This window comes from Fukomys damarensis, unplaced genomic scaffold (genome assembly GCF_012274545.1).
Source record: "Fukomys damarensis isolate Sample0158 unplaced genomic scaffold, DMR_v1.0_HiC HiC_scaffold_28, whole genome shotgun sequence".
Classification (NCBI taxonomy): domain Eukaryota; kingdom Metazoa; phylum Chordata; class Mammalia; order Rodentia; family Bathyergidae; genus Fukomys; species Fukomys damarensis.
Window position 1 is genome coordinate 17,116,043 of NW_022900940.1, and position 15,402 is coordinate 17,131,444.

The 15,402-nt window shown below is 51.8% G+C and overlaps 1 protein-coding gene across 6 annotated transcripts in view; it reads right to left on the reverse strand.

Annotated features, from left to right (window-relative positions):
- Nucleotides 1-9,922: 9,922 nt before the first annotated feature.
- Dlec1 (DLEC1 cilia and flagella associated protein) overlaps nucleotides 9,923-15,402 on the reverse strand; it is a 57,629-nt gene continuing 52,149 nt past the window's right edge. For 3 of the 6 annotated variants that reach the window (XM_019208274.2, XM_019208272.2, XM_033756884.1), the window contains 6 exons: nucleotides 15,189-15,273; nucleotides 14,829-15,044; nucleotides 12,519-12,680; nucleotides 11,005-11,158; nucleotides 10,511-10,629; nucleotides 9,923-10,126 (listed from right to left, as the gene is read on the reverse strand). In XM_019208274.2, coding sequence (XP_019063819.1) covers nucleotides 9,938-10,126; nucleotides 10,511-10,629; nucleotides 11,005-11,158; nucleotides 12,519-12,680; nucleotides 14,829-15,044; nucleotides 15,189-15,273 — 925 coding nt within the window. In that variant the 3' untranslated portion in view covers nucleotides 9,923-9,937. Of the gene's footprint in view, nucleotides 10,127-10,270; nucleotides 10,420-10,510; nucleotides 10,635-11,004; nucleotides 11,159-12,518; nucleotides 12,681-14,828; nucleotides 15,045-15,188; nucleotides 15,274-15,402 lie in introns of those variants that run through there. The other 3 variants (XM_010629702.3, XM_010629704.3, XM_019208273.2) reach the window with 3 other exon arrangements.

The following is a 15,402-nucleotide window of genomic DNA, read 5'->3' on the forward strand; positions in this document are numbered from 1 at the left end:
TTTGGAGGGGGTGTGGGCGGGGGGGCGGGCCTTCACAATGCCTCCTGTTGATTGGCTGCGGAAGGGTGGGCGAGGTCTTGTATGGTCAAGGTGCGCTTCCGCGGGAGACCCTTTTTAATCGCCAGAGCTCTGTTCCCTGAACCCAGATTGATCCATACGGACGGCAGCACGATGCGGAGGCTGCAGGTTGTGCTGGGCCACCTCATCGGCCGGCGCGAGACCAGTCCTGCGCTGCAGCGCGTGCAGTGCTTCAGCCTTCAGCGGAGGACGCGGCGGTGGTGCACTCACGACGCACGGCCATCGACAGAGCAAGCCGCAGCGGCTTCACGATGAGGCCCCTCCTGGGGAGCTCGGGAAATGAGAAGGTGTCCCCGTCCCCGTGCGGGCTGGGCTCCGTTACCCCGAGGCGGGAGGCGGTCGGTACCCGCGCTGTGGTCGTATTGTCTCCTTGCAGTGGGGATGAAGGGGCAGGGCTCACCGCCGCCAAGCGTCCACTGCAGGACACCACCCCGACGAGCCCCTGACAGCCGTCATGCGTGCGGTACTACAGGACGTGAAGCTGAGCCCAGAACAGCTAGGAGACATTTCCGTAAGTGCCCAACCCACGCCCTGTGCCGGGCCCTCCTGGTCTTCACATCCCTCCGAGTCCTTCTACATGTCCTGACCCCAGTTTTCACTGCGGGACCCTGGGATGGGCTCCACCGTCCTGAATGTGATCGTCTGAGAGTTGGTCTAATTAACCCCAACCCCAGACACTCTGTGCTCCCCTTACAGGCACAGTATACTTATTAAATATGATGAAATAGGAATAGGAATGCCCCCATATACAGGGGTTATAAGACCATAGGAGGCAGGAGACCAGTGCTCCCTACCACCCTAACATCCTACCTATGCCAGGATAGGAACATAACGCCATCAGAACGGCCCTCATTTAGAGATTGTAAAACCGAGACCCAGGGAAATTGCCCTAACAGCTAGGACATGAACCCACGGCCTGACCAGTCCAACACTGTTTCCCAGCCCTACACCTCCCCTCTTAAAATACGACATAATACAGGACAGGATTACATCCAGTGGATGCCGCCACTAGTTGGCAGGAGTCAGGGCGGGAGTCCAGAGTCACGGCAGGCTTTGAAGAGGACATTTGGGAAGTATGCATTTTCAGAATCTCATTTTGTCCTCCATAGGACTGGTTCTGCTAGATTGAAGCTTTGTATATGTTCCTCTGTTCCTGAAATAATCTAAGGCCGTACCTTGAAGCGCAGGCCACATGCATAGTTTTTGCTGACTTGAAGAGCAGGGAGCACAGGCAAACTGGCCTGGGATCCTCCAGCACTGGGTCTCCTGTATAACAGAACAACCTGCTGGGCGGCCAGCTCCCTTGTTACAGACCTGGAAATTCCAGGGATTCAAGTGACCTGTGGAGTGCTCAAGTTCATGAAGAAAGACCTGGAATGCCCTCTCCAATACTTTCAGCTATGACATAATGCCCAGAGCACTGCATGGCACTGAATAAAGAATTTTTTTCCATAGGAAATGTGTTTCCACCTGGGTCTGGATTGCCCAATTTCTGAGGTAATTCTTTCTATTTCTGACTGTTGAATTGGCTGTTGTGACTCTTGAGTGGGTCCCATCCCAAGGAATTTGGCTAGTGGGTAGTGGAGGATCTGATTGGATGACAGATATTAGGGTAACCAGGATCCTCAGAACCCTGAATGTAAGGGCATAACCTTTTCCCTACTTTAGGGGCTAGGATATTAGCAGGTTCTAAGCAAAGACACACAGGGCCATAGGACTGGAGCAAAGATTATCAGTGGACTGATTTGAACAAAAGTCAACTTGTTGCTTGCCTTCTTAAAGTGTGGACTCTCTTGATTCATTAGTTTATGTAATCATATAAACATGCCAGACAATAACATTTCTTTTTTGCTCGGTGGACGAACTGGGAACTCTAGGCCCATCCAACAGAGAAACTTGAGCAGGAAGCAGAACCCTGGAACAGAGGGAGGCCAGCACAAGCCCTGGCCGACTCTGCCTTCAGCACATGTACTCCCAAGGAGTACATGTTGAAATCTTCCATGTATAGATGCAAGACCTGTTTAACATTATGCTTCCATCTCCATGGACTAGAAATAATGGCAACTACTCAGTGATATGACAGGAAAAGCAACAAAAGCTCTAGGGTATGAAAGTTTCAGACTGCTTATCCTGTAGTGCAGTCAGTCTCTCCAGAATTACCATCCAGCCTCATCTCCTAGCATCTTTCTCACCTTGATTTTTCCTCTTCCAACCAGCCTGTCTACCTGCTATGCTCCCTATAGTGCTCATTCTGTCCCCTTGGAATGCTGTCCTAACATCCTCCCTCTCCCTCTCCCTCTCCCTCTCTCTCTTCCTCTCTCCTAGATAAACTACCCAAACACAGTCTCAATATTTGGGCAAGACTTTTACAAGTTCCAAGGTTTAAAACGACTTTCCTTTCCAAAACTACCTATGTACTTCCCTGTGAGGTGGCTGTGCTGTCTAGCCCAGCTACATTAGTCTCTGTTGGTGGATTCATTTTCTGTGTGTTGGTCAGGCTTCATCTAAGGTACAGTAAAGATAACCACCTCAGCATCTCACAGGTCTCCCATGCTCAGTAGGTGTTTGGTATATGTGCTGCTGAAGCAAGCACTCAGTAGGTGTTTGGTGAAATCTTGCTGGATTACATGAAGAAGAAATAACCAGATGTTATGGAATTAGGGTATGTGGAAGGAGTTCAAAAGGTCTAAGAAACCATCTACCTACAAAAGTCACTGCATAGCCTGGCTCTGTCCCTAGCTCAGGGCTTTGCAAACCCGGATGCACACTAAAACCACCAGGATACATTCATTCCCAGACTCAGAGTGGTGTGAAAAGGGCTCGAATATGTCCCAAGGCCTTTGTACTGTCAGCAAAGGCAGATTTCCTGGCCTGTGGGAGGATCGTACTGGGTTCCAGGGATGGGTCCAGTGTGACATCCTAGACAGCCCTAGAGCCAGAGATGTTAGAACAGTCCCCAACAAAGATCTTTATCTCAGTGGGAACATGAAGACCCAGACATGAGGTGACTAGGAAGGCCAGGGTGAGAATGTTTGCAGGCCCAATACGACACCTGGCTTCTGTGCTAGAGACCTGTCCCAGAAACAAGTCTACTTCTCTCTTCTCTTGGGAAAGCAGCAGTTTCTTTTTTATGGTTGAATCTTCAGAGAGAGAGAAGAAAGGATCTGTGTGGCCCAGACAGGCTTTCTTTGCCTTGGCTTCAGAGAATCACAGGATGGGAAGAGTTTGTGGGGCCTCTGGAATAAGAGATGGGATGTACCCAGGAGCTGCCCTCTCCTGGTCTCTTAGATCTCACAGATGCAGAACTGGCAAGTTATTTCCATGGTGTGCACCTTCTGTTGCAGGGAATCATGTGTCCCAGGAGCAAGGCCTGCTTTTTATAAAAGCTTGGCAGAGCAGGGGGCTGACTGTTACCTCAAATTCTCTTGCAGTGGAATTCCAGAGTCTATGCCTTTGTCCACTGTCAATAGGCAGTGCTCATCTGGGCTTTAGGCATCGGCCAACTTAGCTGGTAAGTTGTGACTGGGTTGTGTGCTTGGCAACATCCTGGTTCTGTTTCCCCCATGGTAATGGGTGACAACATCAATGGCTGATGGGTCAGCAGTAAGCACTGCTGCAAGGGCTCTTGAGCACACAAGGAGTGCAGGAATCCCAAGGCTTTTAGAGACACTCCTGGTTTTTCTGTCTCTGAAGCTGGGCTCACTGACAATAGAAACCAGGCGGGTAAGGGGCTTTGCTACTCTCAAACACACATACTCTGACCAAGGATGGTTATGTAATGCTTCTGTTGCAGGTAGAATCAGAAACAGGTCTTATGACATTGGCATGGCCTGTGGGTAAGACTTTGTTTGCTGGAGCTTACTAACCAACTGTGATGCTCAAACTAATGTTCCTCTCTTAAGTTCACAGGGGCCATGATTTAAGAATTCTCCTTTAGATCTCTAGGCATCTGTCTGGTAGTAGGTTTCCATAGAAGCAGACCAGAAGTGGTTCACCTCAGCTCTGTGACGGTTCTTAAGAGAATTCAAGGGAGCCAAATCTAAGTGCTCAAGAATGGCTCACAGTTCAGCACTGGTGAGGGGCATTGTCCTCTTTGCTTTCTTTCATGGAAATCTCTCAGGGTCGGAACACATAGCATATGAGGTTTTTTGTGTGACCTTCTTGAATAATGATATTACTCAAAGTAAAGAGCCCATTTTGGTTCCTTAAAGGTAGTGACAACACATTACTATTAACTAGGCTGTCCCCTTGATCCCAAACAGATATGTAACAGGAAACATCTGGCTGCCTACTGGGCTGTGAAATACATCGTAAGGTCTCTGGTCATTTGGTCACTGTAACCACTCCATCTTTCTCTGCACAGCAGGACCTAGAGAGAACCAGGTATTTACCAGTTCCTCCATGACAGGACAGAGTGCCAGAACCCAGGCTGGAGGCATCTGGTGCTGTACAGGCAGACTGAGGGAGGCTTTAGCAGGCATGGAAGACAAGCATTCCAGGTTCTTATAAGAAGCTCCTGCTGCCTCTCATACCCGCTGTCCACTGTCTTCACAGCGAGATTTGCTGGCCCCTAGCCAGATTGGGATGACTGTCACTGGATTATCCAGGCCTATGTCTCAGTTGGAAGACAGATATTTAGCCTCGTGAGTCAAAGGCCGCTGACCAATCTTCAATTTAAGGCCAGAAATACAACAGACCTGCCATAATAGCTTCTGGAGACGGTCTGGATTTAGGGAGGCAACCTGAGACCAAGGCTGTTGCTCACATCAGAGAAACCAAGGTGCTCAGGCCTTCAGGCAGAGGTGGACTAAGTTGCCCCAACCCCAGCCTTCCAGAGGCCCAGTGGTAAAGGAATGGGGTGATCTTTCACACAGTTATCCTCTCCAAGGCGGGATTCTTAGCTTCTTGTGAGCAGATGAGCACGTGAGCATTTGTTATCAGCTTTGGATTCCAGACTGCCCTCTGATATCTTCCCTGTTCCTGTGACACCAGGGGAGAGCAAGTAGGGCATAATATTGTTAAGCACCTCCACTTACAACTTGAAAAGAAGGCCTGGGATCCTTCATGAGTTTCATAGGAAGCTTCTGATTCCAAGCAGGGTGATGACCAGGTGGCCTCATTACTAAGGATCTGAACCAGGAGGTTCTGAACATCACACGCTGACGATCTTGAAGGGTTTCAGCATGCAGACTCACCCAAGGAATCTGAGGTCATAGAGAGTTCTGGGGCCAAACCGCTTATATAGCAGTCCACTCTTGACTATGCACAATTTCCTCCACACTAAAGACTTCAGAATCTTCATCATAGAAGAGAACTGCCACCTCAGCTCTGTGACGGTTCTTAAGAGAATTCAAGGGAACCATAATCACATCTAACATCATGGAGTTCGCATCACGTTTCCGCCACTATGTTTAGCAGTCTCATGCCTGATAAAGAATTCATGCTGTTGCTGGGTTTGGAGAAGCACTCTACTAGTTGATCTGGTATTCCTGAGGCCTTGTGTCATGTCCCTCCAGACATTTTTGACCCTGTGCACTGGGTCTTTCCTCTCCGTCTGTCATGTCACGTCTATGCAGGTCAGGTAAGTTTTGGATATGAGCTCTGTGCTCACTCTAACACGAGGGCCTGGGAGCAGGCCCCAGGGACATTGCTTCTGTATCCTGCAGAACTGATAATTAGCTGCTTCGGCACTTTTGTTGGGAAGTGTGACCCTGGGCCTGGGGGCATAGACAATGCAGTGTTCTGTCCTGGTGGAGGTAGGCAAGAGCTCTGCCACCCTGCAACCCCAGCTCTACATTGCTGCCCACAGGTACTCCAGTGTCCCTCAAAAGCCCAGAGACACCCAAGTGCTCCATTTTCCAGCTCGTGCCATAGTCCAGTCATCCCTGAGGGTTCTGAGGGTTCCGGACCATCCTCTTCTCATTCTCCTTTCCAGGCTGGAGTCCTAGACTCTGGATGACAGAGGAGGCCTGGAAGTATTATTTCCTACTTGCTGAAGAACGACAAAGCCAGAGATTGTCTGATCCCTACGGGGTGAGTGCCCATCTATAGCTCCATATGCTTGTGCCTCTCAGCTCTCTGCCTGACCTGGAGCAGGGACACGAAACATTCTCATCTCTGGGACTGTCAGTGCCAAATCTTGGCCTTCTACATTTGGGTGTCATCTGCTCTGCAGGGAACCTGACCATTATACTTGATGCTGCCTTTGACTTCCCTTTCCAATATTTTCAGGTCTCTCTGAGCCTCTGCATTTGAAATACAGCCCACTTTCTCATTCCCTCTCTGAAGTTTCAAAGCTAAGTCAATGTTACCAGCAGAGTGGGCTAAGGAGTTGAGATGACAGGGAGAGCTTTTTGATTCCTACACTTGCATGTGAGGTACCTTGGGCCCTGTCAGATACAGCAAAGGAACTGCTGTATGTTGCATTTGTCCATCACCTTGTTCTGTAGCCAGTGTCCCTGAGCTCTGGCCAGCACCCCACCCCCCTGGCATGCTCTTCTGGCTTCAAAGGATATCTGAGAAGACCGAGGCTGGTAGATGGCAATACCTAGCCTTGCCACAAACTGCATCTCCAGGGGCACCCTCAAAAGCTACAGAGAAGCTGGGTAGGAGGGCCCCATAGTGAGACATCAAACCCTTCCTCCTGTACCTCCTCCCCTGGCTGAAGCAGGCCGCCCAGGAAGGAAACTCTCCTTGGCACTGCTTGCATGCAGCCTGCCTTCCCCTTGGAGAGGGTGTCTTTGGAGTATGAGTGTCTGAGGATCTGCAGTACCTGTGTCCACACCCTGGATGCAGGGACTGCCTCCTTCTCAGTGTTCACTACTGTCTCTCTGCTTGGATTGGGCTCCCTTCCACTGGCTCTAGAGGCACAAAATTCCAAACACAGCTCTACTGCTCAGCCTAGTGTGCAGGGTGCCTGATCCATGGCCACCTCCTTTGCCGTTTGTGTCCTAGGATAACTTCAGAGAACTGAGTGGTTTGGTATTTCCCGGGAGACATATGATACCTTTGCACTGGCCTCCCACAGAAATGAGTACTGCTCAAAGTGAGTGCAAGATCAAAAGGGCTAGAGAACGAGGTTGTGAGGCCAACCAAGTTGGTCTAGGGAGGAGCAGTTCTGATACATTTGTCATAAAGGATTTGCAAGACTCATGCCTCCAGCTGGAGGAGGGGTCCAACCATCATGTTTGGTGGCTCTTCAGGTCTTCTGTTTACATATATGTCTGAATCTTCTATCTAGATGAGCCTGAGTTTCCTCTATGTTCCATAATCTTCTGTAACTAGCTACAGTGTAGTGATTGGACATGATAGCCACCAGCCAAGTTGGAGGCCTTCAATTTGAGGCCAGAAATATGACAGACCTGCTTCTGAGCAACCTGAGACCAGGGCTATTGCTCACATCAGAGAAACCAAGGTGCTCAGGCCTTCAGGCAGAAGTGGACTAAGTTGCCCCAACCCCAGCCTTCCAGAGACCCAGTGGTAAAGGAATGGGGTGATCTCTCACAGTTACCCTGAGGGTGGTGCAATTCTTAGCTTCTTGTGAGCAGGTGAGCATACGAGCATTTGTTGTCAGCTTTGGATTCCCTCCCATTATGAAGTCTGTATGTGGTTATACTCTGAATCTTATCACAAGTCTTAGCCTCACAAAACTTCTACTTCAAAACTGTTTAAGTAGGAAAATGTATCCAAGGGGTTATTATCTGTTACATTAAATTGAGGGACACTGGAGAAAAGGAGAAATTTAGGTGATGGTATCAAACAGGGAAGCTAACAGAACCCTGTATGAATAGTCCTGAGGCTCCAGCCTCACTATAGCCAAAACAACCAAGCATCCTTAGTCCGTTCAGGGTGAAGGAATATAAGAGGGAGGTATCAAATCCAAAGTTCCCCATATGCTTTTAGGATGCCACTGACTCTGATGTATCAATCTGGAGCTGATGGTAAAACAGCCCTAGGAGGACACAGGAATGCCTTTGCCTCCCGGGAAATGGTTGGAGTTATGAGGAACCCCAGTAGTACCTTAGAGTTTCCACAGGGTGATGTATGTCCCCAGATTTTGAGGCCTCAGGTTGTGTCTGCCCAAATAAACAGGAGTGGGAATAGGGAGGAGGGTTATCCCAAGGAAGCCCGAGCCTGCCCATCCATGGGGCTGACAGGACAGCAACGGCTCTGAGCAGGGAGTTTCCACAGTGAGATTGTACCTCAGACAACTACCATCCTCATAACAAGGGCACTAAGAACAGCATCCCTGTGTCCCAGGAAAGGGCCTGACAAGCTGAAGCCTTCCTTCAAGGGCAGAAGCCCCACCACAGCTGGCGATCTTGGGCTGGGCCTGGGATGCAGTCAGGCTGGCCATTCTGCTTTGGAAGCTTGGAGCTGACCTAGTCCCTCGCCAAGATGGCTGTGGGAGGGCTGGGGTGCCCCACCCTGATGCCGCCTCATCAAAAATATTCAGCCCTAGGAAACTCTAGCCAGGTGAGATATGGGCAGCAGCCAGCCTGCTGGCCCAGAGGTCCAAGGCAGAAGAGTTGGGCCTCCCCATCGTCCGAGTCCTGAGGTCCTATGCAGTTGTGGTCCCACCTGACATCGTAGGCATTGGACCTGCCTATGCCATTCCTGCAGCTTTGCAAAAGGCAGGTAAGATGTTGCCATCATTTTTTTAAGACCTGGATCCCCCTCCTGCCTTGCACATGGGATTTGGGGAAGCACTGGAGATGGCCCTGTGGGTGTTTCAAAGTGAAGGTGGGGTAGACCAGCACCCCAATCCCAGCCTGGGGCAGGCCAGCACACTAAAGAATCCCACAGCCTTCATGACCCCACAGCTGGAACAGTTACCCTTCCACAGGAGACAGACATCTATAGGGCATGTATAGGCTTTGGCATGGGTTGGGGCCCAGGGAGACCCAGAGTCTTGCCCAGGGTCCACTATCAGCTAAGGTCCATAATTTGCTTGCAGAGCTGATAGTTAATAACATGGACATCTTTGAAATCATGAGTTCTTTGCAAATCAGCTGAGCCTTTGTCCTTCCCCTTACCTGGCCCTTGGCACTGTAGAGGGAGCAACCGAGCAAGTGGTACAAGAAGCTGGACAGAGGCTCCAACTGCTACGCTGGCTCCTTCCTGGCCGCCTACTGAACGGAGAAGCTGGGTATCTCCCCTGAGAAGTTGAGCCCTTAGGGGTGGTCCAGTGGCACTGAGCCACACAAGGACACGATGGGTTATCAAACTACTCGGCCAGATCCAGAGTCATAGAAAGAGGTAACTCTACACCTTATCGTGTGTCAGGTGTCGCCTGGCTTCTGGGCAGTTCGGGATTGGAGAAGTAAACACCCACACATAATAGGTACTCTGAACTTTAGGAGTGTGATCTGCATTTTCCCTGAGGTCTAGCCTGGAGAGCAACCCTGGCTGCAGAAGGAATCTGCTACCTTGAGTGTGTGCCTAAGGGGACCCTGAGAGACCATTTTCCCACAGATCTTGTCTGCTGGTTTTATATCCTCTGTGTCCAGGAGGGTCTTGGTCCATGCGGAGTAGCCTGGTCAGGGGAGTGGTGGTTGGGCCTGTGCCCAGCATGCCTCTAGCAAGCCACCAGTTTCACTTCCACAGGGCATATGGAGGGGTGTCCATGAGCATCAAGACTGGAATAGGAGCCACTGTCATCTCTGAGTACCCTGGGAACTGAGGCCCTGGTTTGAAGAGCTATCCAATCCTCCTCTGGTTGCCAGAGAGGGACACTAAAGAAGGAAATGCACACTGCACATTCAGCAAATCAAGGCACCGCATCCAATTTGGAAAATGTGAACACTGACAACACCATAAAGGAGTGAGTGGGGATGCTGTGGGCCTAGCTAGGGCAAAGTCAGCCTGTAACTCTCAGAGGAGGTGGTTTTGTGGATGAGCGGTGCAGTGGAATAAATGTCTGTGCTCTAGGCTTGGTGGGGTTTTTTTCCAAGGTCCAGATCTCGTCTTGTTGGTCTTCTCTGTGCTCTGAGTAGTGATTCTTAACTGCCACAGTCTTCGTGGTGGTGAGGACTCTCCTTTGTGTTAACTGTGGGACATATGATTCAAGCTTTGGCTGAGATCTCTGGCCTGGAAGAGGGCTCCTCCCTCCCAGGAGCTGTTCAGAAGCCCCCAGTCTGTGGGGTGACCCAGCAGAGTGCTCCTCAGTCCTGGGCCATTTTTAGTCCCTCACCTGGGGCTGAGGGGTGAGCAGAGCCTCAGGGCTAGTGAGGTGCTGCGTATCTCTCATCATAAGAGCCTTGGCCCCACAGCCTCAGGGTGCAGGCCTTCTCACCAAGCATGCCTTCTACCACCAGTGTGGACTCGTACAGCTCGGTGCTCCTGTGGCAGCAGGTAGGGCTAAGGTCAGGAGGGCCCTGGGCAGGGGCCCCCAAGCTTTGGTCAGTCTTGGGGAGTCTGGGAGAGGTCGTACCTGGGAGTGAAGAACACTTTCAGGGTGATGGAGGTTGGAGGAGCATTGGTGGGTCGGGCTTTCAGCAGCCCACTGCTTGGGGAGACCCCAAAGGCCTTTGCCTTCTTGTCCGTCTCCTGCTGTGCTGCATCAAGAGGAAAGGAGGACACACACAGGCTTCTTGTACTGTCTGGGAAGACTCCGTGTGCCCCCAGGCCTGCCCTGCCTCTCAGGTGTCACCTCTGGTCTTGCCAGGACCACAGAGCAGGGCAACCCAGGTACCGCTTGGCATTGGTAACTGGCCGTCTGTGCAGGAATGACAGGTAGTGCCAGCCCTTAGGTCCACCTGCTGTGGTACCGCTTGGCATTGGTAACTGGCCGTCTGTGCAGGAATGACAGGTAGTGCCAGCCCTTAGGTGCCCACCTGCTGGGAGTGGACACACAAGCCCCTTCCTGGGCGGCTTGGCACAGCCTCCATGATACAGTGAGCGGGCAGGTAGGAGGGCGCGACATACCCATCAGCACGGTCCAGTAGCTCTGGCAGCCACTCAGGTTCAGCAGGTTGACCTTCTGGGCCCGCTGCTGGTTCACAAAGCAGGTCCCAAAGTCCACCCAGCTGGTAGAGAGCTGCAGCTCAGGCACAGCCACGATGGCCTGCAAGGGCACCACCTAGGGGACAGAGCCTTTGACTTGGCAGGGGGTGGAGTGACACTGTCCACTGTGGCGGGGCTCTGAGCTGGGGACATTGAGACATGGGGAATCTTACTGGCCCCAGGGACCCAAGGCTGTAAGCTGAGCAGGGGGAAATCACAGAATAGCAGGTGGCAGAAGGCTGGCACTGCCAACAAAAGCTAGAGTATGACAGGCCAGAAGGAACCCTCCTCACCATGGAGCTCTGTGCTCAGCTCTCCTGTAGGTCAGCCTCCCTCCTTCTGCACCCTTCCTTCCTCTTCCCTCCCAGGGGGTCTAAGACCCAGCCCTCAGCTCCTTGGGCCCTGGGCCATCTTGCCCTTGCGCTGGCCCTCAGGCCCCCATCCCATGCCCTACTCTAGCTCTGGCAGTCCCAGAAGCTCCCATGGGCACTGTGATGCAGAGCCTCCTCCCCCAAGCCCCAGGAGCTGCCAGACTCAGGACTGCAGTGCCCTGTCTCCCTTGCTCTACCTCTGGGAATCTCCCCCAGGCCATTTCTTCACACCCCTCACTAGTATTGCCAGGTGGGTTCCAGCCCACCTTGGCTGCATAATGCTTACCATGATCTTGTGGCCTGCAGAGCGCAACCTGGTGCTCACACCTGCCTCAGGTATTCACTGACCCCCAGCCCCAGCCCCAGGCCATTCCCTCAGCCTAGACCTACTGAAGTGGTTTTTCCTCTCCCTTGATTACTCAATACACAGGCTTCACCTGCCACCTCCTTTGGGGAGGCTTCCTGGATCACCTGCCCTCCAGCTCTTCATTTTTCTCTGCAACAGGTATTGTGACCTGTATCTAGATGTCCCCCAAAACCTCATGAGGTCATAGGGATTTTCAGAGGTGGCTGGATCTAGGCTGTGTCATGCTTGGATCAAGGATGTGATACTGGGATTGATTCATGGTGCAATGCTAAGATAAAGGGTGTGAGTGTTACCCGCCTTAAGGGCAGAGAGCCTGGATAAAATATGAGACAGAAATGTCTTATAGCTTGCTGCTTATGCCTTGATGCCTTCTGCCTTCTGCCTGCTGTGAACTGATTCTCCTCTGTGATGCCACTCTGCTTTGGAGCCAGCCATCTATGAAATGAACCCTCTACACACTATGAGCCAAATACACCTTTCCTCCTTGAACTTTGGATATCTGTTATTTTGTCTTAGCAAGGGGAAAAGTAATTAAGACAATAGGTGAGGATGGATGACCCTCCTCCGTCAAAGCACAGGGCCTCTTCTAGAAAGACTGCACCCTGAGGGCAGGGGCCAGGTTCCTCTCCTTGGTATCTTCCATTCATCCTCAGCATGGAAGGGCCCACTCAGGTCCTTGAGGGCAGACTGGCACTTGCCTGAGTGGTCTGGTTGGTGAACTCCACAAGCAGATCCTGAGTGAACACCATCTTCTTATCTCCACTCAAGCTCTGCTGAATGTTCACCCTGGGCAGCATCTGGTCAGCTGGGAGCTTCTGATAGGAGAGCAGCTCCAGGGAGAGTGAGAAGGACACGTTCACCTGCCCAGAAGCAGACATTGCCAGCCATGCATCATCTCAGGCAGCTGTGTCCTGCTTCCCTCCCACTCAACCCTGCCCAGCACAGCCTGCAGGGCCCAGACTGGCCTGGCAGCACCCTCGCCTAGTAAGAATAAGCACTGCCCTGAACCTCATCTGGACAGGCACCTCATCCTGCAGCAGACAAGTACTGCCTGCCTTCAGGAATCAGGCTAGAGAGGAAAAAACAACAAACAAACAGCCCTTTTCCGGCTAGCATGATCAAGCTGAGGTTGGGCCTTCTAAGGCCAAGAAAGGACTGTGTCCTTATCCTGAGGACAGTGAAACCTATGATGGGTTTGAAGGAGGGGGCATCAGAGTTAGCATTGCCTTCCAGTGAGGAAGTAGGCTACAGAAGCCCAAGAGGGTTAAAGACAATAATCAGGAGGCCAAGACCAGAACTTAGGCCAGCCAGATAGGGTTGGGACTCCTGGCTCCCAAAGACTTCGTTGGTGTTAGCTCATCAAAATCAACTTATGAGTTTGTTAAAAATTGTATTACTGGGCCAGGGATTTAGCTCCATAGTTCCACTGTCTGCCTTGCAAGCACAAAGACCCAAGTTCGATCCCTGGTACAAAAAAAAAAAACATTGGATTCCTGGATCTCAGCCCAGACCTTATTTCTAGAACTGGGGCCTGAAAGCTTCCTGGTATTTGAAACAACTTTTCCAAAGGCCACTGATATATTGCCAGGCTTGGAGACCATTGCCCTAGACTAAAATATGGGTTTAGAGGTGAGAAGTGAGAAGTACTGAGAGAGAGAGTTCACAGAAGCATCCCTAGGACTCGGTGGCTGGTCGCTGAGAGAGCTATCTAGGATGAGGGGACCAGAGCTCTGACTTGGGCAGTTTGGTGTGTGGGGGTGGTATCTGCTGAGATAAAATGCCCCTACAGAGAGAAGGCATAAATATGGGGCAGGGCAGGGCCTCAAGGGCGATGGAGAATTCAGTTCTGCAGTCTAAGTTTGGATTAAGAACTGAGGGGAGAATTATCAGATGCCAGATCCCGTGCATTGCTGCACACACAGTGAGGTGCATCACCACAACATAATGACCTTGTTCTGGGAACCTCTGGGCTTCCCCAGAGCTGTCCAAGCATATACATATATTGAGTGAGGTGCTGGAGATCCTGGCTGCTAACCCCAGAGTCTCCTGGAAGACCTCTGGTGGAAGACATTGCTGGCTGTGCTCTGAACATTCCCCTCCATTTAGCTCTCTGAAGAGCCAAAGCAGAGTGGTCAAGGAGGCTCTCCTGCTGTCTGCTGTAGATCTATGCCCATCTGCCCTCCCTCTGTGAGGAGATCCTTGGAGAGTCCCATCAGCTGGCTGGTGGAGGCACTCACCACGTGGATAGTGAAGGACACATTTGAAAGAAAGAATGTGGCTGCTCACTGAGGCTCTGGAAGTGATGAGATGACCCAGGAATGTGCAGAGGGAGGCAAGAGCCCAGCTGGAGCTCTAGGGAGCATCAGCGGAAAGGGAAGGCTTCTGAGGAGAAGAGAAAGGGCCTCAGAGGCAGGAGGGGAGGTAAGAGAGAGGCTCGGGCCCACAGCCTGGCTGTTTGTCCTTGGCAAGCTGGTACCTACCCTGGCAGCCACTGTGAAGTTAGGGATGTACACACAGCAAACCCCACAAAGACTGAGTATCCTCTCCATTCCAGTGCTACAAGTTCATGGCTCACACTCACACCTTGGCATTCTCAGAACCCCACCCTCCACCTCTGACAATCCAAGTTCCTGTTATCATTGATGACTTGTCAGAAGAGGGGGGAATGCTCCTGGGACCCAGAAGTTCTCACATTTATAGCAGTGGTCCTGTCAGGGAACAACCCTTTGAATGAGGGCACATGAGAAGGGAGGGAGTCTGGGGACAAAGTGGAAGGGCTCACAGTGGCCTCTGCCTATCAGTAGAACACACAGAGAGGAGTCTGCCTGTGGTCCTGTAACACATGTGCCTGTAAGCACTAGGTCTGGTCCACATGTGAGTCGCTGCACAGAGGATCTGTGTGTGCTGGTGGTGTCTGGTGGGAGGGCACCCAGAGTAGGTTCATTCATGTGGACTGTACACATGTGAGTGTATGCATCACAGCAAGGGCCAGGGACCCCTCCACTAACCAGCATGTTCTCCTGTGGGTCCAGTACCAGCTGCTTGCTCACTGAGGCTGTCTCCTCTTCACCTTCCTGCTCCTGTCCAGAGCCAGGTCTGTGGTCCCAGGTAAATGCATCTTGAGAAATCAAGAAGGGCCTGGAGACCAAGAGCCGGAAGCACTGTGGGATTTCTGTGGTGTTGATCAGCTTCAGGTGTCGGGTGGTCAGCAGTTCACTAAGCACCTAGGCAGCCACAGAGATAAGGATGTGGGGGTCCATCCACCCCTTTCCTGAGGAGCTTACTCAGACTGCAAGGCCTGTGCCCCTGAAGGGTCTATGGGCACACATGAGGTCCAGGTAAACTGGCAGGTGGGGCAGCACACTCACCCCAGAGCAGGGCTGGTCAGGGATAAGGTCACTGGCCCGACACCAGAACTCCATGCTGCCGCTGTCATCCAGCTCCACACTCAGCCTGCCAGGCAACAGATACCACTAGGGCCACCAGGCATCCAGGGCCTCCTGGCCAATCCTTCTTTCCTCACCTGGCCTTTGGCTAGCCTTTCCCTGGGCCCCCTGCTGGCTCCTCTCCCTCTTGTTCCTG